Source organism: Pectinophora gossypiella, chromosome 28, assembly GCF_024362695.1.
Source record: "Pectinophora gossypiella chromosome 28, ilPecGoss1.1, whole genome shotgun sequence".
NCBI lineage: Eukaryota > Metazoa > Arthropoda > Insecta > Lepidoptera > Gelechiidae > Pectinophora > Pectinophora gossypiella.
In genome coordinates this window covers 4,861,953-4,887,320 of record NC_065431.1, presented here as the reverse complement: position 1 = coordinate 4,887,320, position 25,368 = coordinate 4,861,953, and the positions used below count along the sequence as shown (strand labels likewise).

The following is a 25,368-nucleotide window of genomic DNA, read 5'->3' as shown; positions in this document are numbered from 1 at the left end:
GAATGATAAAATACACTTTATTTTCTCATCAAAACAACAATAATACATCACAAATCACAATACAAAATATATATTAAAAAAATCTGATTACGTCATGAAAAGGATTCGACGCGTAACGCTAGTTGCTACGAATAAATAAGCTGGTTGACTTCCGAATTAAAGAAAATCCAAATTTAAAAATCATAACTCGACCTCATCCATTTTTTTCTTTTATTTAGGGGCTTTTAACAAAGTTTCCAGCCAGCCCTATTATATCCCCCCGTAAGTACTAGTACATACAAGTAGCCATACAAGTAGATAGGGTGTTAGTGACATCGTAACGAATACTGAGGGGGATGATTCAGACCATGATTCTGAGTTGATATCAAGTGGATGTTCCTGTCGGAAAATTCAGTATATTACAATACAATACAAATACACTTTATTGCACTTTTTTGTTTGTATATTTAAAAAAAATAAAAATATTTTATTTCAGACTAAGATTGTCCATAAGATGTTAGTAGTTACACAAACTAGCAAGCGGATTATAGCGCCGAGACAAACCCGTGAGGGGTTTAGCGGTGTTATTTTATTGTTTTGTTAATTATTCGTTGTATTCAATAAAAAAAAAAAAACTTAGTATCTATGTTAGTGAGTAAATAAGACAATCAAACAAGTTTAGGCCCCTTTACCGATTTACGCGCTTATGAACATGTAAGTCGGTAAAGCGACGTAGAACAGCCGAGTCCATCCTCTCGGCAATCATCCTCAGGACTCCTTTATCGCTCCCCCGCATTCGCAACAACACCGAAGCAGTCTTTTTGCGCATGATTGTATAGAAATCATCTATGTTGGCATCTGCGAACATACCTGATGCGCTGCAAAAACGTGGGAGCCCCACCAGAATCCTGAAGACATTGTTGTAGAGTATATAGTTTTAGTGTTTATTTAAGTAATTTCAGTTCTATAGTTTTGCGACGGAAAATTCCACTTGATATCAACTCAGAATCGTGGTCTAAATCATCCCTCAGTTTTCGTTACGGTGTCACTACCACTGTATAAGGTTAACTACTAAATCGTTTAAGACAAGAAGTCTTCGGCGGGGGCTCGTTTGTAGAAAGCTCGGCTCACGTCCACTGGGCCGGACAGGCCGATGCAGGAGAAGTACCCGCGGCGCCACAGCAGCATCAGCGACAGCATAATTGGCACTGACAGTAGGACACCTGGGGAAAAAGGTAATAAGCTAAAAACAGCCTCCGTGGTCTAGTGGTTGGAGCGTTAGGCTCACGATCTGGAGGTCCGGGTTCGATTCCCGATGGGGACATTGTCGAAATCACTTTGTGAGACTGTCCTTTGTTTGGTAAGGACTTTTCAGGCTTGAATCACCTGATTGTCCGAAAAAAGTAAGATGATTCCGTGCTTCGGAGGGCGCGTTAAGCCGTTGGTCCCGGCTATTAGCCGTAAAAACACCTTCACCAACCCCCTCCGGTTGATTGAAGGGAGGCCTGTGCCCAGCAGTGGGACGTATATAGGCAGTTTATGTAAGCTTAAAACACATCTAAAAAAAAAGGTTAGTATAATCCCAGGGATGTTAGGGAGCTCCGTAACCGTAACCGAAACTATCGGATATATCCGATATAATAAATCATCCGTCACCGTAACCGAATCCGAAAAAAAAGTTTCGGATAATATCGGCTAGGGGCGGAGCCTACCTAATTGAGACACGTTATGACAACTTGTTTGGATCGGCTGGCCGCTGCCAGTTTTTCTTGCTTTGTCGTCATAACATACATAACTTGTCGTTATAAATAAAACCTTTATATTATTAGGCACCTATTCGTATTTTACTTTTGAAAGTGCTTAAAAAATAATATAATAATAATAAAAGTTTCTTTCGGACTTATAAAAAAAAACATCCATATTTGTTAGTAACATTACAAACTTAAATCTAGTATTATTAGTATTATATCTGTAACCGAAATTATCCGAAACTAACGGCTAATCCGAAATAATATTATTATTCGTATCCGTAACTTGAAAAGTCTTTACCAAACAAAGGACAGACTCACAAAGTAATTTCGACAATGTCATCGGGAATCGAACCCGGACCTCCAGATCGTGAGCCTTACGCTCTAGACCACGGAGGCTGCTGTGTGAAAAAAAATGTAGAAAATGTATTGACAAGAATAGGCTAGTTAACAACTAGTCAAATCAGTCATCAACCAGTACTTAATCAGAATTTAATAGTATATCTTTTATAGATAATCAATATCGCGTTTCCAGGATTTGTGTAAACGTGACGTGTCAAATCAAACACACACACACACACACACGCACACAAACACACACACACAGACACACACACACACACACACACACACACACACACACACACACACACATACACACATGTATGTATGCATATATTTTTATACTTACTCTTGTTGTAGCTTTATCCATTCAGATTAGTTTGAAAAACAAAAATGTGGTTTCACAAAAATTGTACCCCCTTAATTACACATATAATAATTAACTGTTGTTAACCCGAAAATGAAAATAAAATAAATAAAAACAAATCTTCAGGTTAGGTTAGCGAATTATGTTAAGTGTAGTTTTAACTAACACATCTTGCGATGGATGTAGCGATGTACCTTCGACTGATTGAGATATAGTCGAGTTTATGAACTTACCAATTAGGGTGCCCATAAGAATAGCGCCGTCTCTCTCAGGCCGATGACCATACTTATCCACACAGCGCATGGTGCGATGGATATCGTGTAGATGCTTCATGGTGTACCCTCGCATCTCCACTGGTTCTTGGCAGCTGTGAAGAGATAGAGTCTTTGATAAGAGTGGATGAAGCGAAAGTGGTATTTCAGATTCGCAGTAAGTATATTTCCCTGGTTGCTGCCCCAATGGAAATGCAAAAGCAGAAACCCTTTATTAATACATACATAGGTACAAAAGGTGGACTTGTCTCTAAAAGAGATCACTTCCAGGCAATCCCGCATGGTGTGAAAGGGCAACAAAAGTGAGAAAGCACAAAGTATACAATTAAAAAAGAAATGTACATACTTACATACAAATATATACATCTAGAATTTACATAAGTGTAAACACTTAATATTCATGTCCTTATATGTAAACCACTTTGAAAATCACTTTGTGATCCCTAGTTTGGTTAGGACATTACAGGCTGATCACCTGAATGTCCGAAAGTAAGATGATCCATGCTTCGGAAGGCACGTTAAGCCGTTGGTCCCGGTTACTACTTACTGATGTAAGTAAGTAGTCGTTATATGGGTCATGTCAGGGGCCTTTGGCGGCTCAGTAGTAACCCTGACACCAGGGTTGATGAGGTTGGTAATCCTTACAACCCACACGAGAAAAGAATTATATCACTGACATCATGCAGTGCAGCGCCAGGATCTACTTACACAAGCTTAGTGGAGTTGCTGCCAGCTTTTTCCACCACGGGCACCAGGATGTCCACCATCCACTGGGTGGAGCAGTCGCAGAGGTAAGGGTTGTCTGAAACGTCCACGGCGCGCACCAGGTCCCAACGGGACACCAGGCGCGAGTCGATTTCTGACAAGTTGTTAGACTGAAGGTACAACTGCGAAGGAAAAAATTATATAAATATATTACACAGGACCGATCGTTGTGGAGATCCTTGGGGGAGGCCTATGCCCAGGAGTGGGCGTCGTACGGCTAATGATGATAATATTACACAGATCAGGGGATTAAAATGGCCACATCGAAGCAATTCATCTAAGAAAGCAATATTGCAATTTGATATTTGCGCATATATGTATAGGTAAGTGCGCAATGCAATAGCAATATTGCTTTCTTAGATGAAAAAAATATCTAAATATATTACACAGATCAGGGGATTAAAATGGCCACATCGAAGCAATTCATCTAAGAAAGCAATAATTGCAATTTGACATTCGCGCATATAAAATAAAGTGCGCAATACAAACACATGTTAAATAGCAATAGGTATTGCGTTTTTAGATGAATTGCTTCGATGTGGCCATTTTAACCCCCCTGTTTTGTTCGTTTTGTCCTGTCGACAGACGGACAAACGGACAGACAACAAAGTGATCCTATAAAGGTTCCGTTTTTTCCTTTTTGAGGTTCGGAACCCTATAAATGTATCAAAATCATCATCTCCCTAGCATTATCCCGTTTTATAGAGTCCGCTTACCTAACCTGAAGATTAAACAGGTAAAAGTAATAAAAAAATATAAAATACAAAGATAATCAACCCTGGTGTCAGGGTTACTATTGAGCCGCCAAAGGCCCCTGACATGGTTCATATAACGACTACGTACTTACATCAGTAAGTAGTAACCGGGACCAACGGCTTAACGTGTCTTCCGAAGCACGGATCGTCTTACTTTCGGACAATCAGGTGATCAGCCTGTAATGTCCTAACCAAACTAGGGACCACGAAGTAATTTTTGTGATATGTCCCCATCGGGATCGAACCCAGGATCAACCACTGGACCACGGAGGCCGTTGGTAAAAATGATGACCCTTTTTATTACAACTTCCATCCATTATGTGTCATCATCATCATCACCAGTCCATTAACGTCCCCACTGCTGGGGCACGGGCCTTCCCTATGGATGGATAGGGAGATCGGGCCTTAAACCACCACGCGGGCCCAGTGCGGATTGATGGTTATTAACGACTGCTAATGCAGCCGGGACCAACGGCTTAACGTGCCTTTCGAAGCACGGAGGAGCTCGAGATGAAAACTTTTTTTTTGTGGTCACCCATCCTGTGACCGGCCTTTGCAAAAGTTGCTTCACTTCAACAAGTGTAGACCGAGCACGGTTACCGCTGCGCCACCGAGCTCCTCACCATGTGTAGTACAAACTAAAATTTGTTTTATATTATGGCAACACCGCGTTTAATCTTGCTTCTACCCTTCTAACATCAAGGCGATGGGGTGTTGCCTTTTTTATTTTTGTTAATTTAACTTATACAGTCCTTTTTTAAAACTCAAGAATGTGTTTTTATTTATTTAATACCAGCGACGCACACATTATTATTCTGATCAAAAGTCCCTCATTGGGGTAAGTACCACGTCTCTGCTTGTTTTTAAAGGGTATATGTACACCTTTACAACGACACGCTTACTCGGATTAATTCATCTCATTTGACATATTTTACACTCGTGTACACATGGGATAAACAACATAAGGTCGACACATTACATAATAAATAATACTAGCTTGTACCCACGACCTACCCCCGTATTCTAAGACACTCATCCCAGTAATAATAATAAAATAATAATAATAAAAAAAATATTTAGGTAAAACCTACGACACACAATTATAATATACATATTTACAACATTAAAATATACACACATTAATATTTAGTTGGAAAACATAAAGGGGTTCGGTGAAAATTTACTCAGAGCGCAACATTGAAATTGAAACTGAAATTATCACTCACTCACCCTCGACTCACCCTCGACTTACCCTCGGCTCACCCTCGACTCACCCTCGACTCAACCTAGACTCACCCTCGACTCACCCTCAACTCGCCCTCGACTCAACCTCGACTCACCCTCGACTCACCCTCGACTCGCCCTCGAGTCACCCTCGACTCACCCTCGGCCCTCGACTCAACCTCGACTCACCCTCGACTCACCATAGACTCGCCCTCGACTCGCCCTAGACGCCTCAAACTTAAGTTATTTATTTATTTACTTATATCTAACAGTACAAACAAACACATCGCCATTACAGGCGGACCCAATGCGATGATGGAAAAACAAGGTTCCTTTAAAAACCTAATAAACATTAATATAAAATAAACAAAAATGATTAAAAAATTTATGACAAAAATTAACAACTTTACAAATGATATTAATAAAAAAAAATAAAAAAAACATATACAATTATACGCTTATTTAAAATTATTTAAAGCAGAATTTAGAAAATTCAACGTGGTACGGTCAAAATCTTAATAATTTAACAGCCTACGAATAAGACTTATTATTTATTCGTAGATAACAGCACTAATTAATTCTATACAAAAGTTTATTCTAGTACTTACGCTATTTTCGTATTATTATGTTGGCACTATGATATGCTCGACTCCAGTGAGTAAAGTCTGCAGATAATACAGGCCCTAATTACTCACACACACACACACACACACACACACACACACACACACACACACACACACAGCCTATATAGGTACGTCCCACTGCTGGGCACAGGCCTCCCCTCAATCAACCGGAGGGGGTAATTATTACTAATTAATTACTCACTTATATTAATTTATGTTAAGTGCAGTTGTCACTAACTCGTTTGGCTCGACCATTATATGTATACGGCAATACGGCTCACCGCCTATCACGTTGGACTAACAGAAAGCTTGCTGAGGTGTGGGTACTTAGTTCATCCAGCGATGGATGTACCTTTGACTACCCCATGGGGATGTAGTTGTGAGCTTGTGATGCTAATTCCTGTAGAGGGAGTGCCCCAAACGCTCTTCTTTGCTAAATCTCCGCTCTTCTCTTCTCAATAATTTCCCTTACTCTTACTAGCACTTCCTCATTAGTAACACTTTCTGTCCTTAAAGGTAACTAACAACTTTCAGGTAGTGGCCCCGATCCCTGCAGACACCTCCTAATTTTATTTTAAGTTATACCTGTCATTTTCTTATCCACCGAAAAGAAAAGGGACGGGTAATCGACAGGCATAAAATGAATGGTCCACATAATACCAGCGTCGTGGTTCACGCCGCGACTTGTGCTGAGTGAGGCCCTTTTATCTCAGGACGTCCACCACCACCTTATGGTCATTTCGACAAACATCCGTCTTGCTTTTTTGTAATTGTTTTAGTGGAAATTTGATATGATGTTGTTGACTTTTTTTTGTGTGTGGCGTCCTTTTATAATAAACTTTTTCTATTCTATTCTATTCTATTCTAATGGAACACACGTCAATTTTAAACAGAAATCCAAAACAACCGTCTAAAAATTTTACATCGGCCAATAACACAACAGAGTTAAGTAGACAGCACGTCAAACGGATTGCATACCAGCGAGATGCCAGTTTTATTCGCCCGGGTTATTCATTCGTTTTAAAATTAACTTGTTGTCCCTTTCCATTTCGGCGGATAAGAAAACGACGGGTATAACTTAAAATAAAATTAGGAGGTGTCTGCAGGAATCGGGGCCAATGTCTGTGTTATTACCTAATCACCTGTGCATCGCCTACAACCGCCCACGCCTCAAGTGCGCATGTCCTTAGATTGCCCCTCAGTCAAACGCGCCCAAAACGTCATTAATCCAGATTAAGTTTCTACCAGTCACCCTGCAATCATCACTGTCTCTATCGACCCACACTGTTTACGTGCAAAGGACCTTCTTCTAGGACAGTCCAAAGATTTTATTATGTTGGGACACACTGCATTAGTAGGGCAGATACACACACTTTCGCCTCGGCATTTCGGCTCACTTGTTTTTATTATGTCTAACTATTGTCATATAATAAAGACCTCCGTGGTCCAGTGGTTGAGCGCTGGGCTCACGATCCGGAAGTCCCGGGTTCGATTTCCGGTGGGGACATATCACAAAAATTACTTTGTGCTCCCTAGTTTGATTAGGACATTACAGGCTGATCACCACATTATCCTAAAGTAAGATGATCCGTGCTTCAGGCACGTTAAGCTGTTGGTCCCGGTTACTACTTACTGATGTAAGTACGTAGTCGTTACATGAGCCATGTCCGGGGCCTTTGGCGGCTCAATAGTAACCCTGATACCAGGGATAGTGAGGTTCGTAGTCAATCTTTTTTTTTTTGACGTGACAATTAACTTGTAACTTGTGAACGTGTAGACTTGTAAGTTTTAGTCCCGCGAATATTTTCAAACCGATATTAGGTCAAGCCGAAAACTACCGAGCCGAAAAGTGCACCTCGACCTTTATATCGAAGATATCACGTGCGCTCTATATGTGCCACAAGAGTCGTGGGCCATCTCGCAATCCGACCACTTCTGACCACTTCTTACAGTCCTAACATCATTACGTTTTTATCTATACAGGGTGTTAGTGACATCGTAACGAATACTAAGGGGGATGATTCAGACCATGATTCTGAGTTAATAACAAGTGAAATTTTCCGTCGCAAAATTCATGATTTCTTTTTTAGTTTTTTTTTTTATATTTTTAATTTTATACTTTTGGGGTGGAAAAGGAGGAGCTCCGTGGCGCAGCGGTAAACGCGCTCGGTCTGCGATTGTTGAAGTTAAGCAACTTTCGCAAAGGCCGGTCATAGGATGGGTGACCATAAAAAAAAGCTTTCATCTCGAGCTCCTCCGTGCTTCGGAAGGCACGTTAAGCCGTTGGTCCCGGCTGCATTAGCAGTCGTTAATAACCATCAATCCGCACTGTGCCCGCGTGATGGTTTAAGGCCCGATCTCCCTATCCATCCATAGGGAAGGCCCGTGCCCCAGCAGTGGGGATGTTAATGGGCTGATGATGATAGGGTGGAAAATTCCACTTGATATTAGCTCGGAATAATGAGCTGAATAATACCTCTCAGTATCTGTTACGGCCTCCGTGGGCCAGTGGTTTGAGCGTTGAGCTTACGATCCGGAGATCCCTGTTTCAAATCCCGGTGGAGACACATCACAAAAAATCATTTTGTGATCCCTAGTTTGTTTAGGACATTGCAGGTTGATCACCTGACCGAAAGTAAGATGATCCGTGCTTCGGAAGGCACATTAATCCGTTGGTCCCGGTTACTACTTACAGAAGTAAGTATGTAGTCGTTACACGAGTCATGTCAGGGGCCTTTGGCGGCTCAATAGTAACCTTGACACCAGGGTTGATGGGGTTGGTACTCCACCTCACAACCCACACGACAGAAGAAAAAGAAGATGCCACTAACACCCTATATATATATATATTTCTATTGAGATAAGTGACAGTGCCGAATGGGTCGTTTATAAATCTTTGAACTTAACGTTTACCAAATAGTGCTTCCAGACATAGTCTCTCGTTGAGTTGCTAACCGCGTTCCTATCTATATCTTTTAAAGTAAGTAAATTACGTTTACTGTTGATATTCTCGAAATAAATATTATGTTTATTGTTTGAAGTATCATTAGTTGTTATATGAAAGCAAAAGTTGGTTAGTTTTAAAACATAAATGGTTTTGTAGCCACGCGCAGTAGACCTGTGTTATTTACGAAATAAATAATATAAAGTGCATTTTGAAGTTAGTTGCTGAACTCCAAAACTGCTCGGCCGATTTCGATGAAACTTTGCGTGGATACCAATCAAAAATAAATAGATTCTATTTAAATAAAAGTGCTGATATATTTAGAAACAAGATTGAGTTTAAAACAATATTATAGAAGAAGCGAAAAAAAGTAAGGAAAACTGTGTTCAAAAGACTTATTAATATAGAGAAGTACCATGATAAACATGCAAATCTAGAAACAGTTTTAAGAAATATTGTAACAAAGTGTTGTCAGTGTGTGTTTTGATAAAAAAAATACGTTTAAGTATACGTTTGACACCAACGTACTTGTGTGAAGTGTGCCTAATTTATCTTCGTTAGCACTGAAATTTGTCGCCCTAAGATTTGTTAATTAAGTTCTTAATTAAGTTTTGAAGTGACTAGAACGGTTATCAATAAGATTTTTAAACTAATCTCGCAATTTCTCTCATAATAATTTAAATAAAATTATCTTTTTGTGCGCGAGTACTTCATAATTACGACAATAAGTCGATTTATGTAGTGTCTTGGTACAAAACCTATTTATTATTTAGCTGTGTAACTGTTTATATATCTATTAAGTGTACGGAAACATATGTGAAAATGTAACCTAACGTCGAATCCGATTAGGCGTAAGAGGGAAAACTGTTAATGAATTCGTAACCACAATATAAATATCTTCATCCACTGAATTTATGTCATATTAATGAATATTTATGACGCAAGGAGTATAAAACGAGAATATTTCTTAAACAGCTCACAGTGTTTGCTTTGACCCGTAATTGAAAACAGTTAATACGTTGTAATATTTTTAAAACATACATAATTTAAACGCACATTTGAATAAGAAAGAGTTTTAAATCGCTTTCAAAAATGAAGCTCAATACCTACTTCTTCTTCGCTATACTATCCATCATCTTGGTGTCTTCACACGCTACGCAAGAGGACGATTCCAATGAGAAGTTCTACTGCGGCAGGATATTATCCAAAACCCTGGCCTTCCTCTGCAATGATGAATATGTCGTGAAGAGATCTAATAACTGGCCTTGGATAGCGCCACGAGCTGCTAGGGCTTTGGAGACCGTCCGAGGGAAGCGACAGATCATCTCTGAATGCTGCTACCAGCCATGCAAAGTCGAGGAGTTGATGACCTACTGCTAGAAGCCAAGGAAGACCAGAACAAACGGCGGTTACGATTAGGAAACGAAGACATGATCAAGTGATAAAATGTTCCTTGTACCATCAGTGGCAGCCCTAGCAAAATGTAGTGGTGCGAAACCTCAAAGTGGCACCCCTAAACCCCTTATTTTTTTTTTTAATTCCATTAGTTTACGACCCTCGAAATTTACCTATGTAAATGTTTTAGCTCTGGGCGCCATCCCACTCGCGTCAGACAGAGTACTGCGGGGCGGAAGGCAAGAGGGAAACCACTGCCCTATTTTTCCCTAAAAAGTAGCATGGAGAGTATTCGGAAAATGCTACACCGACAAGAGCGTGGCTCTTAAATTGATGATGAAATGTTTTAAACGTGTTGTTTACGACCACCCGGTTTGAGTTTTATGTGGTCGCAATATAACCTGATGAAGTTAGCTTGCGGCCAGGGTAGCCAGTCTTGGTTGATTTTGACTAGTCCAAAATGCTCAACTGGAGTCGAGTTAACATTTTAACACGTTGCCAGTCCAGTGACCCATATACGGGTCATGACGGACTAGCTCTATACGTCCGTGACCCATGTATGGGTTACTAAGAAACGACCAGGTACGCAGTAAGGGCGGGTGCTCCACTTATTATTTACGTTTTTAAGACGTATAATTATTTATTTAATTTATTTATATCATTAAAGTATTACATTGTTAGGTAAACCACTGATACCATAAAAAAAAAATGAAGTAATATGCGGGACTTACGAGGAAGTAAAAAAAACATTTTGTATGGGGACTGTCAACGTGTTAAAATATAGGAGCGAGTAAATGTTTATTTGTCTACAATCGCTAACTTATAACACGTCCGAATTAAAGTTTACATCAAGAATGATGCGTATAATACCTGCGAGGAGCCTTTTTATGTTAGCAACGTTAGCGCTTGGCGACATCGGAACATTTCCAACTAGGCTAGGCAAAGTAATTTTGTAAAGACCATAGAATAAGTTGTGGCGCACCAAACTAGTTGACCAGCTAGTTCCGCCCGCATGCAACAGATGGCGCTACCAGTCAATAAAGCAGTCCTAAAACGCGCTATCGAAGTTTAAATGCGGGACTTTTGACTAAAACTAGCTCCATCTCTTTCATGCTCTTATTGTAAGTAAAAGACGGCAATTGTTTAAGAGCTGTCTAACTTTAGGTTAAGTTTCTCTCTCTCTCTCTATTTAAGAGCTGCGCTCTTATCGGTGGAGTAATCGCCATTCCTCTCTTCTTCCCGCCAAAACCTTCACCTCCCGATACGACACGACCTGCATCTTCTCTTTTATTTGTTTCAAAAATGTTCTCCTAGGTCTACCTCTTCCTCTCTTCCCTTCAATTTTTCCTTCTATAATGTTGTTATAAATTAATCGTGTCGTATGAGGTTAAGTTTATGCCCGGCAGAATTGGCGCCAATGTCAAATGGAAATATGATTTATTTTAGCTAGCTCCGGAGTGCTTGTCATTGTAAGAGGACTACCTCGTGTGTATTGTATTGAATAAGTACGGTAGTTTCCAACTAGTCAAATCAGTTACTTTTTACTAAACGTCATAACAGGAAATTACTATGGAATTTGTATGAAAAAGCAAACTGTGACGTCATAGAAAAACGTGACTAAATGTCGAACTTATTATTACATTTTTCTTTATTTAAATTCATAAATAAGTTACTTAAATGGGAAACAAAAGCATTTTGTCACCTTTAGATCTGTCTTTATTTAATAATCAGGATTTTTTCATTTATCGTTGACCTACGAAACTACTCAATTGCGCCAAAACGTTGTTACTTCAAATGTTTTTAAAAAATAAGCGTAAAATTAAATAAAAGCGTAGTATTAAATTAATGTTATACATTCTAGAATAATATTTATACATTATTTTAAGTTTACGCGGTTATTATCATTATTAAAACACATAATAACGGGTTCCCTACTTTAAACGCGGTAAGAACCCGTTATTATGTGTTTTAATTATAATAATATTTATGTAAAAATCTGAGAGAAATTATAGATTGTTGTCAAGCGCGCCCTCTACCTGTAAGTACGGTCACGAGCATTAATATGTATACACTTTAGTACCATGTCACATTAACTTTTTTGACAAATTGAACTGTAAGTCTCACTAAATGTCAAATATGTTAGTGCGACAGAGTCCTAAAGTGGGTACATTATATTGCTCATGACTGTACATGAACAACCCGTTCGTGTTTTGTTGTGTGACGGTTTTATTTGGGAAGTGTAAGATAACACGTCATAAGTAAATATAATTAATGTTCTAAATCTATTTTCTTGTTTTGGTCGATTTAGTTCAACATAATAACAGACGTAACCATTCGTATCATCATCATCACCAGCCCATTAACGTCCCCACTGCTGGGGCACGGGCCTTCCCTATGGATGGATAGGCAGATCGGGCCTTAAACCACCACGCGGGCCCAGTGCGGATTGATGGCTATTAACGACTGCTAATGCAGCCGAGACCTACGGTTTAACGTGCCTTCCGAAGCACGGAGGAGCTCAAGATGAAAACTGTTTTTTTTTTGTGGTCACCCATCCTGTGACCGGCCCTTGCGAAAGTTGCTTAACTTCAACAATCGCAGACCGAACGCGTTTACCGCTGCGCCACCGAGCTCCTCAGTCCTCCATTCGTATAATGATTAAATATTCTATATTACAAGTACTAAATAGTGCTAATTCCTGTAAACACCACCTAATTTTACTTTAAGTAATATATCTGTCATTTTCTTATCCGCCGAAAAGAATGTTGTTTTCTATTATTTGAAGCTTTTTCTAGGAAATATAATTTTTTAAGAGGTGTAATCTTTAAAATACTTATCCACAAAATGTCAAGCAGCCAATTAAGCATTTATATTTTCAGTTTAAATTTAGCTTTACAAATCAACAATTGCATCCTGCCTTAAGAAGCACGGAAGCATATATTTTTTCAGTCTGAGTGTATTATTTGATAGTTTGTCATCCACGAGTACGACGCCCACTGCTGGACGTAGGCCTCCTCCAAGGATCTCCATGACGATCGGTCCTGCGCTGCCCGCATCCAGCGGCTTCCCGCGACCTTCACCAGATCGTCGGTCCACCTTGTAGCGGGCCTACCCACTGAGCGTCGTCCGACACGTGGTCGCCATTCTAGAACCTTTCGCTATGTGTCCGTAATAGTTTTTTTTCATTATATCCTTAATCTAAATACATGGTTTGAATGATGCCGTTAAACTACAGAGGTATGTCTCGGCACCCATTCGTCGCATTAAATAAGAAAAAAAAATAATAATATAAAAATACAGAAAACATTGAAAGGAATCATATCGATAGTTATCCACAAATGAACTCAAAACACACACAAACACAAACAGTACCCTAACATAAATACCTAACCTAAATTATATTAAGTAATTAAAATTGCCGTCGAAACGGCGGGGACTTGGGTTTCTGAAGCGAAGCGCTTTATCAGAGAAGTGGGTAAGCGGCTAAGGGAGCAAGGTGGCGACTCCCGGTCCAGGGATTACCTAGCGCAGCATATTTCCCTCGCCATCCAACGGGGCAACGTTGCGAGCGTGATGGGCACATTCGGTCAAGAGGTGGTAATAGGGAGCATCTTTAATTGAGCTTTTTAATTTAGTTTTAGTAGTATAGTTTGAGGAGCTCGGTGGCGCAGCGGTAAACGCGCTCGGTCTGCGATTGTTGAAGTTAAGCAACTTTCGCAAAGGCCGGTCATAGGATGGGTGACCACAAAAAAAAGTTTTTATCTCGATCTCCTCCGTGTTTCGGAAGGCACGTTAAGCCGTTGGTCCCGGCTGCATTACCAGTCGTTAATAACCATCAATCCGCACTGGGCCCGCGTGATGGTTTAAGGCCCGATCTCCCTATCCATCCATAGGGAAGGCCCGTGCCCCAGCAGTGGGGACGTTAATGGGCTGGTGATGAGTATAGTTTAAATTATTTGTAATTTTAATGCCTAAAGTAAGTTATTTTAAGTTATGTAGAGGTATTATTCTGTTTTGTTTTATATTTTTATCTGAAATTTTTGTAATTAAAATATGTTAGTGTATGTATTATCTTTCTTGGCATTATAATTTAATAATGATTAGGTATATTAATGATAATTGTGGTTTTATTTCTACCCAATGCGAGTTATAATAAGTAAATCTGTTCTGGGGGTTGAAAAGGCCACTTTTTTTTAATTAAGATGGGTTTAGAAAGAAAGAAACGTTTATTATAAAGGGACACCACAGTAACAAATACAAAACAAATAACAAATATATAATTTAAAACACGGAGTAACACACAACATACAATCAAACAAAACACATAATAAAAAGAACATACACGAGAAATACAAATAATTGAGTGTATGGACTGGTCAACGATGGTGGTGGTGTCCTTTATAAAAGGGCCTCACTCAGCATAAGCCGCGGCGCGAGCCACGACGCTGGTATTCTGTGGACCCTGGTTTGCTCTTGACTTCGTTCTTCCACGAGGAGAAGAAGAGGTCGACGGTGGAACGAGCTTACCCATAAAATGCCTATTCACCCGTGATTTAAAGGGCCCCAGGTTATAAGATAAGTACATTAAGTACATTATTATTAAGGCCTTAATGATATTGGCCCCGATTCCTGCAGACACCGCCTAATTTTATTTTAAGTTATATCCGTCATTTTCATATCCGTCGAAAAGGAAAGGGACGGATGATTCACAGCTCTTAATTTTAGTAAGAATGGGTAAATGAATGAATAACCCGGGCGAATCAAAAGGTACGTCGCTGGTATGCAATCCGTTTGACGTGCTGTCTACTTAACTGTGTCGGGCTATTGACGGATGTAAAATTTTTAGACGGTTGGTTTAGATTTGTGCTTAAAATTGACGTGTGTCCCATAAATTTTATGCTTGTCGATTACCCGTCCCTTTCCTTTTCGGCGGATAAGAAAATGACAGATATAACTTAAAATAAAATTAGATGGTATTTACAGGAATTAGCACCATTATATTATTATAATATTATATTATTATTATTATCAAAAATTGACGATTCAAAGTGCAACTATGTTACCTACTGAATAAAGATAGAATATTCTCGTAGAACCAATAATTACCAGTTTTTACAGTCCGCTGGTCGTTTTGTTATAACAAAATCAAAATCAAAATCAAAAATATCTTTATTCAGTAGGTAACATAGTTGGGTTGTTCTTCTTTTTTATCGACAATGATCTGTCCTTCGTTCTGCTTCTGATAAGTTATGTTTTAGAATTTTATTTCATGTTTTGATTGTCCAAAAATATAGTTATCTTATTATACTCAAAATACAAGCAAAATACTAATCGGTTCCTCAATTAGTTATTAACGTAGCTTGATCGTTTTTCACAAAATTATGTGACAGAGTGGTAAATTGAAATGCTGTCTCCGATGAAAAGGGCCACTCTGTCACAATATTTTTTGGAATGCGCCTGCAAAGAAAAGTATGTTACCAAGATAAAGAGAACCACTAAATAGTCCTCTACAGACACATCTGTATATGATGTTTTAAAATATTTATTGCCGTTATAATTTTAAAGATGTTAAATCCGATAAATCGAGAAAATGTCTTTTTATTGTCGATAAAAAAGAAGAACGACCCAGTTACACTTTGAATCGTCAATTTTACATAACGAACGTCTCATCCGCCTAAAACTACTGCAGCTTCTCACAACCTGTATAGCCGGGGAAAAGAAGCTGCAAGAAAAACCTCGGCACAGGGCCCTAGACGTTCTTTAAAAAAATAAAAATAAACATAAAACATAAAATATTGGTATACAATTGAGTAATTTAGCTGCCTAATATCAGTTCTCAGACAGTTAATCCCATGCATTCATATCTTCTAAATAATCACTAACTTTATAATAACCTTTTTTGTAAAGTTTTTGTTTAACTACTGTCTTAAAACAGTTGAAAGGCAAATTCTGAATGTCAATGGGAATCTTATTGTAAAAACGTATACATTGCCCCTTAAAAGATTTAGTAATCTTATGTAATCGACTGACTTGTAAAGCAAGTTTATTTTTGTTCCTGGTATTAACAATACACCAGTAGATAACCCTTCCAAGTGATGGAGCTCTGGTCTCCAATAAGTACAATAAGAAGAAGAACATACCTCTGTAACAGGCGGCCAATCATAGTTCTCCCCTATATCATCAGGGCGCGCTAAAGCCTTGGGATGTATGGAGGAGAGTTTAGGGTTGAAGCTCATGTGCAGCGCAGAGAGAGCCTGCAGCCCTCCGAGAGCTCCAGCCCCGATAGAGCGCAGTTCTGGCATGTTGCACATGTGGAGCTCTTGCAGTTTCCGGAGACGGGGGAAGCCTCTGGAGACGAAAATACGGAATTAATATTCATGTAAAAACTTTTTTTCTTTGTATTGTAGTTTTGCCACATAATGGCGTTCACTACTTGGCGCTGAGGGCTCTCACCCGGTACAAAATTTAAGACAACGGGGTGCCCAGTTGAGCGCGACACTCGGCTCAGGGCGTCGTCTGAGAGGTTTATACTTGAAAGAAGTAATCGACCCTAGTGGGGCCGGTATCAAGTAGTACGGTCTACCGGGCATAAACAGCTGCGAGAAATGAGGGTTTTTGGATGACTTATATTACCTACTTCTTCTTCTCTTCTTCTAATCCTTTTAACCCCTGTTGGAATCTTCAATCGTGTGGGTTGTACTACATACTTACATCGGTAAGTAGAAACCGGGACCAGCGACTTAACACGATGACAGTCCCCATACAAAATGTTTTGACTTCCTCGTAAGTCCCGCATATTACTTCAATTTTTTTACGGTTTCAGTGGTTTACCTAACAATGTAATACTTTAATGATAGAAATAAATTAAATAAATAATTATACGTCTTAAAAACGTAAATAATAAGTGGAGCACCCGCCCTTACTGCGTACCTGGTCGTTTCTTAGTGACCCATATATGGGTCATGGACGTATAGAGCCAGTCCGTCATGGCCCGTATATGGATCACTGGACTGTCAACGTGTTAATGTGCAACACAACACCACTAAATAACACACATGGACAGTCATGACTAATATAATGTACCCACTTTAGGACTCTGTCGCACTAACATATTTGACATTTAGTGAGACTTACAGTTCAATTTGTCAAAAAAGTTAATGTGACATGGTACCAAAGTGCATACATATTAATGCTCGTGACCGGACACATATGGTTCAACACTAAGTAAAAGTCGCAATACATACGGATAGTCTTCGTCAGAAGCATCAATCCTTCGTATCGGGTTCTGGTTGAGGTTCAAGTAGAGCAGATTCTTTGTTTCCTCCAGCTCTTGCGGCACCGCAGTCAGCTGGTTGTCGCTCAGGTCCAGACGCTCCAGGTACCGAGGAGTGTGGAGGAACTTCTCGGGAATGTCGGGGAGTTGGCAGGAACGCATGCGGAGAACCTGAGGATGGAAAAGCTTTAAGTAGATAGCGACTTTATATGTTTAATTTAAACACATAAAGTCGCATTCAGATGTTTAGAACCCGAGCAGGGATTCCAAGCCAGAACCACCAAATGGTGAGCCCAATGCTCAAACACTGGACCACGGAAGCTGTTAGTTTGGTCATCATCATCCCTCTAGCGTTATCCAGTTTTTCACAGGGTCCGCTTACCTAACCCGAATTTGACTGGTTCGGTATCTTTCAGAAGCGACTGCCTGTCTAACCTTCCAACCCAACCACAGATTCTAACCCACAGATCCTAAATCACAGATCTAAACAATACTCAATTACTTACAGTAATTCCACTCCCATTCCATGTAGTACGGTCACGAGCATTAATATGTATACACTTTGGTACCATGTCACATTAACTTTTTTGACAAATTGAACTGTAAGTCAAATATGTTAGTACGACAGAGTCCTAAACTGGGTACATTATATTGCTCATGACTGTACAATGGGGTGTTACATAAGCATAGAAACCAAAACATGAACCCTGGTGGGCATAGCAACGTTGAAGGGAAGAGAGGAGTGTGTATTAAAACTTTTTTTTTATTCTAAACCACAGATACATTACCTTAAGCATAGGCAGACTGCTGATGGCGATCACAGTGACATGGTCCAATGTCGTCAGAGGGTTGCCGCTAAGGTCTAGATCCGTCAGCTCGGGGAGATGTTCAAACAGATCCTGGTTCAACGAGTGCAGCTCGTTGTAGGCCAGGCTGAGCACCCTCATTGCTGGAAGGGGCTCGTATTTCTCTGGGGAGTAGCGACCCTGGAAGAACATAACAAAGCATCACACCTGTATCCCCAAAGACCCCTTCAGGCAGGCTGAGGTCTGTTGAATTTTGAAGTCTTTGAGACGGGCTATCCTTTTCTCTGCGAAAGTCCGTCAGACCTCCTAATGAACATGATCTATATATTTTTTGTTGACTTATGGTAGATTTGCCGTAGGCATTAACTACTTGGCCGGAATAAGGAGCGCTGAGAACTATCGCCCGGTACAACGTTTAAGACAACAGGCCTGAGGGTGCCCAGTTGGGCGCGAACCTCGACTCAGGGCGTCGCCTGAGAGGAAAAATATTTGAAAGAATTAATCGACTCTAGTGGCTCGATAGTGGTAAGCGTCGAATGGTCGAAATCGTCGACGACGCCGGCGGGGTCGGATTTCATAAATTTGTTAAATAATAAGCTCTTTCTTCAGGATGATATTATGCTTATATAAAATTAAAGACTCAAACTTCATCCAGAAGTCCCGTGGACCCCCGAAGACAAAAGGATATACTGTAAGATGAAAATGTGTTGTGGATTACCAACCCCATCAACCCTGGTGTCAAGATTATTATTGAGCCGCCGAAGGCCCCTGACATGGCTCATGTAAAACTACTTACATCAGTAAGTAGTAACCGGGACCAACGGCTTAACATGCCTGCCTAAGCACGGATCATCTTACTTTCGGACAATCAAGTGATCAGCCTGTAATGTCCTAACCAAACTAAGGATCACAAAGTGAATTTTGTGATATGTTCCTACCGGGATTCGAACCTGGGACTTCCGAATCGTGCGCCTAACGCTCAACTCTGGACCTCGGAGACTTTGTTTAGTACTTAATAAGATAACTTGCTATAAAAGAGAGTTCACACAGTATCAAGTTATGATACTTACCTCAAAAGCGTGAGGACTCAACTTGGCGGAGGTCAGCTTATTATGGCTGAGGTCCAATACCCTCAGGCTGCGGAGGTCCTTGAAGCTGGCGTTCTCTATGAACTCGATGCGACTGTGAGACAGGTTCAGCACCTGAAATCATACGTAAGTAATCTATGTTAGCGACGGTAGAGGTTTTAGTAAGTATTATTCTTTTTTGCTTTTGTGATTTCCTTATTCTTTGATTTGTTACTGTCCTTGGCCGCTGTCGGTATTGTAAAATATAGTATTTTCGAATTCATGTTTAGATCATAAATGATTATCACGTGCTCTGCGGTGACTGAAACCGTCGTGAGGAAACTCAACCTGAGAAATGCATTTTCGGAAGTATGCGACCTAACCTGTATTGGGCTGGTTTGCCCTTCGCGGATCGGAAGGTCAGACAGGCAGTCGCTTCTGTAAAAACCGGACCTATCAAATCGTCAGGTTAGGTAAGCGGACCCTGTGAATGATTCTGTGGGGATGATTCAACTCATAATTCTGAGTTAATATCGAGTGATGATTCAGCTCATAATTCTGAGTTAATATCAAGTGGAACTTTCCGTGGCAAAATTCATGATTTTTAGTACTTTTGTGATGGAAAATTCCACTTGGTATGAAATCAGAATCATGAGCTGAATCATCCCCCACAGTATTCGGTACGATGTCAAAAACTTTCATCATCATCAATTTAAGAGCCACGCTCTTGTCGGTGCAGCATTTTCCATGCTACTTGTTAAAAACATTCTGTAAGTATAATCGTTAGCCTATGCAATGTGTTATGTTTACCTCAATAGGAAGCTCAGCTATGATTGACACGTTGGTGAAGTCATTCTCACTCAGATCTGCGTGGGTTGGCTTGAACTCTGTCAAGTCTGAAAGAGATTAGCAGTTTTAAAGCGAGAAACAAACAGCCTATACATCTCACTGCTGGGCACAGGCCTCCCCGAATCAACTGGAAAAGGTATGGAGCATAAAAATATACAATTAACAATTATTTAAAATCGAATTAAGAAAAATCGAAGTGGTACGGACTACAGCTACTCTTACTACAGCTACAGCTATTCTTAACCACAGATTCTACTCTTCTCTATTCTGTTCTGTTCTGTTCTGTTCTATTCTGTTCTATTCTGTTCTATTCTATTCTATTCTACTCTATTCTATTCTTTCCACTTACCAGCCCACATATCCTTGCTGAAGAATGTGGTGATGTTCCTATCATAGCAGTCTACTATCCCGTCTTTACACTGGCAATATCGGCATATACCTATCTCTTTCGCAACATCAGCTGATGGTGGCTCCCTCACTGTAACATAAAAAAAATATACGGTCGAATTGAGAACCTCCTCCTTTTTTGAAGTCGGTTCTTTTTCTTCTATCGTGTGGGTGGTGAGGTGGAGTACCAACCTCATCAACCCTGGTGTCAGGGTTACTATTGAGCCGCCAAAGGCCCCTGACATGGCTCATGTAACGACTACTTACTTACATCAGTAAGTAGTAACCGGGACCAACGGCTTAACGTGCCTTCCGAAGCACGGATCATCTTACTTTTTGGACAATCAGGTGATCAGCCTGTAATGTCCTAACCAAACTAGGGATTACAATGGGATTGTGAGTGTGTGAAGTCGGTAAAAATGAGCATATAATACAATGACGGATTTTCCAGGCTGCGTTCCCAAAACAATATAGATGGATATTTAGATTGGACGTGATAATTATTTATTTTCGCAATGCTTGGGTACATAATTATTCAAAAATATAATGTGATGGCAGAGGCTATATGCATAAAAGTAATAGGCTACTTTCCAACTAGTCAAATCAGAAGGAACACGTCGCGAGGAAAACTTCATACCCGAGAAATGTTCGGAGGTATGTGACCTAACCTGTGCTGGTTTCCCTTTGGCTTGGAGGGTCAGACAGGCAGTCGCTTATGTAAAAAACCGGACCTGTCAAATCTTCAGGTTAGGTAAGCGGACCCTGTGAGAAACGGGATAATAATAATAATAATAATTTTATAATAATAATTTATTACATAAAAGCTTTACAAGTATTTAAAAACTTAATAATGCTAGGGAGATGTTCAATATTCTTCTTTTTCAAAATTCAAATTCATAATTCAAAAATATATTTATTCAGTAGGTAACATAGTTACACTTTGAATCGTCAATTTTTACATAACGAACGTCTCATCCGCCTAAAACTACTGCAGCTTCTCACAACCTGTATATATAATTTTTCATTATTATGTTGATCTGTCTATCCTCATTAAACCCTTACAGCAGTTAAATCGTACCTGTTGAATCTTGGCAATAAGTCCCCGCCAAGAAAACTGAGAGAATTACACAGGACAGGATATGCCACGCCATTCTGTAAAATAAAAAATAGGTACTTGCACATAAAACCATTGTATTTATATATACGTACACAAAACATAACACCACCATCATCACCAGCCCATTAACGTCCCCACTGCAGGGGCACGGGCCTTCCCTATACATGGATAGGGAGATCGGGCCTTAAGCCACCACGCGGGCCCAGTGCGGATTAGTGGTTATTAACGACTGCTTACCAAAGGACAGTCTTACAAAGTGATTTCGACAATGTCCGCATCGAGAATCGAACCCGGACCTCCAGATCATGAGCCTAACGCTCTAACCACTAGACCACGGAGGCTGTTAAGGCTGCACCAATGAGTTATTAATTTATCTTAAGTGAAGTTTACACTAACACAGTTGGCTCGACTATTCTTATTGATTTCCGTGTGGTTTCTGTCCTGTGTTAAATGTAATGTACCTGTCTGTCTGTGCCTGTGATGTCCGGAAGTAATAAATGTTTCTTTCTTTCTTTCTTTCTATTCTAGACGGCGATACGGCTCACCACCTCTCACGTTGGTCTAACAGAAAACTCGGTGAGGTGTGGGTACGGTCGCGAGTACTAATATATGTAAGTATATATACACTTTGATACCATGTCACATTCACTTTTTTGACAAATTAAACCGTAAGTGTCATTAAATTAAGTTATACCTCTCATTTCTCATCCGCGTAAAACTACTGAAGCTTCTCGCAACCTGTATAGCCGGGGAAAAGAAGCTGCAAGAAAAACCTCAGCACAGGGCAGTAGACGTTATTTAAAAAAAAAATACCTACAATTACCCGTTCCTTTCTTTTTCTTTTTTTTTGACGTGACTTATTGTAGATTTGCCGCAGATGGCATTAACTACTTGGCCGGACAAATGGGGAGCGCTGAAGGCTCTCACCCGGTACAACGTTTAAGACAACAGGCCTGAGGGTGCCCAGTTGGGCGCGAACCTCGGCTCAGGGCGTCGTGTGAGAGGAAAAATATTTGAAAGAATTAATCGACCCTAGTGGGTCGATAGCGATAAGCGCTGAATGAGGGAAATCGTCGACCACGCCGGCGGGGTCGGTATCGAGGACCTCGCGAGCTGATTGGCTGCCTCTATGGCTAGGGCTAGAGTGATCGGGTCGTCGGGATCGTATATTACGTCCTTCGGACGCCGATACTTTTCAGTAAGTACCTTTCTTTTTCGTTAGATAAGGATCCTAAGCGAATAAATGATTTCTGATTTCTAAAGAAAATCACAGATATAACTTAAAATTAGATGTTGTGTATGATAGGTAAGTTATTGTTTGCTATTTGTACATACTTGGCCAGACAGAATAAATAGACAGATAAGAATCCGTACATCCGGAGCTGATGCAGCGAACTAGTTTTTGTGTACTTCGTTTGCAAGTGTATAAATTCCTACCTACATGTTCTTTATTTATTGTACTATTTGTTCGAGCATGATACTATATTGCAAATTGGAAGCGACGATGGTGAATGTCGGTGTACGGACAAACCAAAGTTGGTTTTTGTTACACCGTCAATTGTAAAAAAAAATGTATTAAGTACTATACTTATTTTTAATAAATAAAAAATAAATAAAATAAAGAGAAATCCGTGAAGTTAGAGCTATTTTTATAATTTCAACCAATTTGTATGAAAGGAGGGTAAATGTTTACAAGATAAGGTGCGATTACCGCTTGTTTGTCATCCTTATCATAACACTCACTCTACTAAGAACTCACTATGAATCAGACACATTTAAGTACTATAATATTTTTCATGTTTTTCAATACATAAATGAGTGAATATCAAAATGTGTCAAGTTTGGTGGCGACTGTCATATATTTTTTTCGTGAAAAATTGGGGAAATTGGGAAAATTGGGAATTGAAAAATTCCTTTTTCATGTCGGAACCGAGGATCCTTTTGGATCTTTTTCATGTCGGAACCCAATTTTTCACGAAAAAATAATATGAAATTTCGCCACCAAACTTGAAATTTTGAGATTCACCCAAATAAGTTTTGGGACCGGTGATGTGTCGTTCACGGGAATATTCCCGGTTGTGGGAACATTCCAGGCAGTAAGAAGGCAAAAATCTTATGAAAAGAGCTTTATACACTTTTAGGCAAATACGACCAGCGGCCTAGCACGCGAGTAAATGTCAAAGTGCGAGTTGTCAAATTTGACAGACGTGTTAGGGTGAATAACAAAATGTCAAGTTTGGTGGCGAACTTTCATATTATTTTTTCGTGAAAAATTGGGTTCCGACAACAAAAAGGATACTTACTTACTTGGTTTCTACGAGGTAACTTGTTCCTCGTAGCTAAAACTATCCTTTTTCATGTCGGAACCCAATTTTTCACGAAAAAATAATATGAAAGTTCGCCACCGAACTTGGCACATTTTGATATTCACCCGTTAAGGTCCCCCCGTTCACGCATCGACTTGAATATGAAAAGCGTATCACACAAATTATATTATAAATTTAAAAGATGATGATGATGATGATGATGATGTCCTCCCAGACGTATCCGTCGACGGCGCCACCCTTAGCTAGTGTTAGCCTGGGCTCTTGCATGGGCGCGGGCGTGACTAGCAAAACCAAATTTAGTTTTGAAAGTCCTGTTGCAAGAAGCACAATAGAGAGTCCCACTCGGACTCGGACTGGCGATCTGCTGTCGAATCGGGATTAAAAACTTTGAACGAACCCGTCTTGAAGATCTTGACGCCAAACGCCAGATCCGAAAAACTCGACCCAAGCCCTCCTACCACTACACTTATAAATTTAACACAAGACTTGGCTGTATGGGCTATGATCCCTTTGCCTGTCCTACGGACAAAATAACAAAAAAAAAACAAATTACTTATATTAAAAACTAACTTTCTCATTTCTTATGAAAATATGAGCAATATTTACGTATAAGATAATAAGATATTTAATACGGAGGTCCCGGGTTCGAATCCCGGTGGGGACATATCATATCAAAAACGACACATTATTGACTGTGAGGTGGGTGACCAACCCCATCAACCCTGGTGACCGAGTTACTATTGAGCCGCCAAGGCCCCAGACGTGCCTCATGTAACGACTATGTACTTGCATCAAGCAGTAACTGGGACCAACCGGTTTTCGTGCCTTCCGAAGCAGCAAGTTGTCGTCTGATTAGGTATTTACGGCTCTGTCCACCCCGTTAGGGCTAGCGGGCGTGAGTTTGTCTATTGACAATCCTTACCTTAATATTTAAACTGTCTTCATATACCTAACCACTAAGATAACCACTTAAAAAAACTTCATGAAAACCACTTTCAAATTAACACTTTTTTCTCAAAATTTCTCGTCTCTGTCTAACACCTTATATTTTCATGCACTAGACAGAGATAGAAGACAATTTTTTACGTTAATCTTCTTCGGATAGTACGAAAATACTGCGTTACA

At 39.9% G+C, this 25,368-nt stretch overlaps 1 protein-coding gene across 1 annotated transcript; it reads right to left on the bottom strand.

The window, feature by feature from the left end:
• Positions 1-25,368, bottom strand: LOC126379203 (leucine-rich repeat neuronal protein 3-like). Its single transcript, XM_050027893.1, has 11 exons — positions 25,166-25,368; positions 21,878-21,951; positions 20,762-20,890; positions 20,374-20,459; positions 19,567-19,698; positions 18,479-18,676; positions 17,662-17,861; positions 16,558-16,765; positions 3,417-3,595; positions 2,670-2,803; positions 1-1,202 (listed from the first exon to the last, which is right to left on the bottom strand). The coding sequence occupies exons 2-11, from the start codon at positions 21,948-21,950 to the stop codon at positions 1,060-1,062; spliced, it is 1,482 nt and encodes a 493-aa protein (XP_049883850.1). The 5' UTR covers position 21,951; positions 25,166-25,368; the 3' UTR covers positions 1-1,059.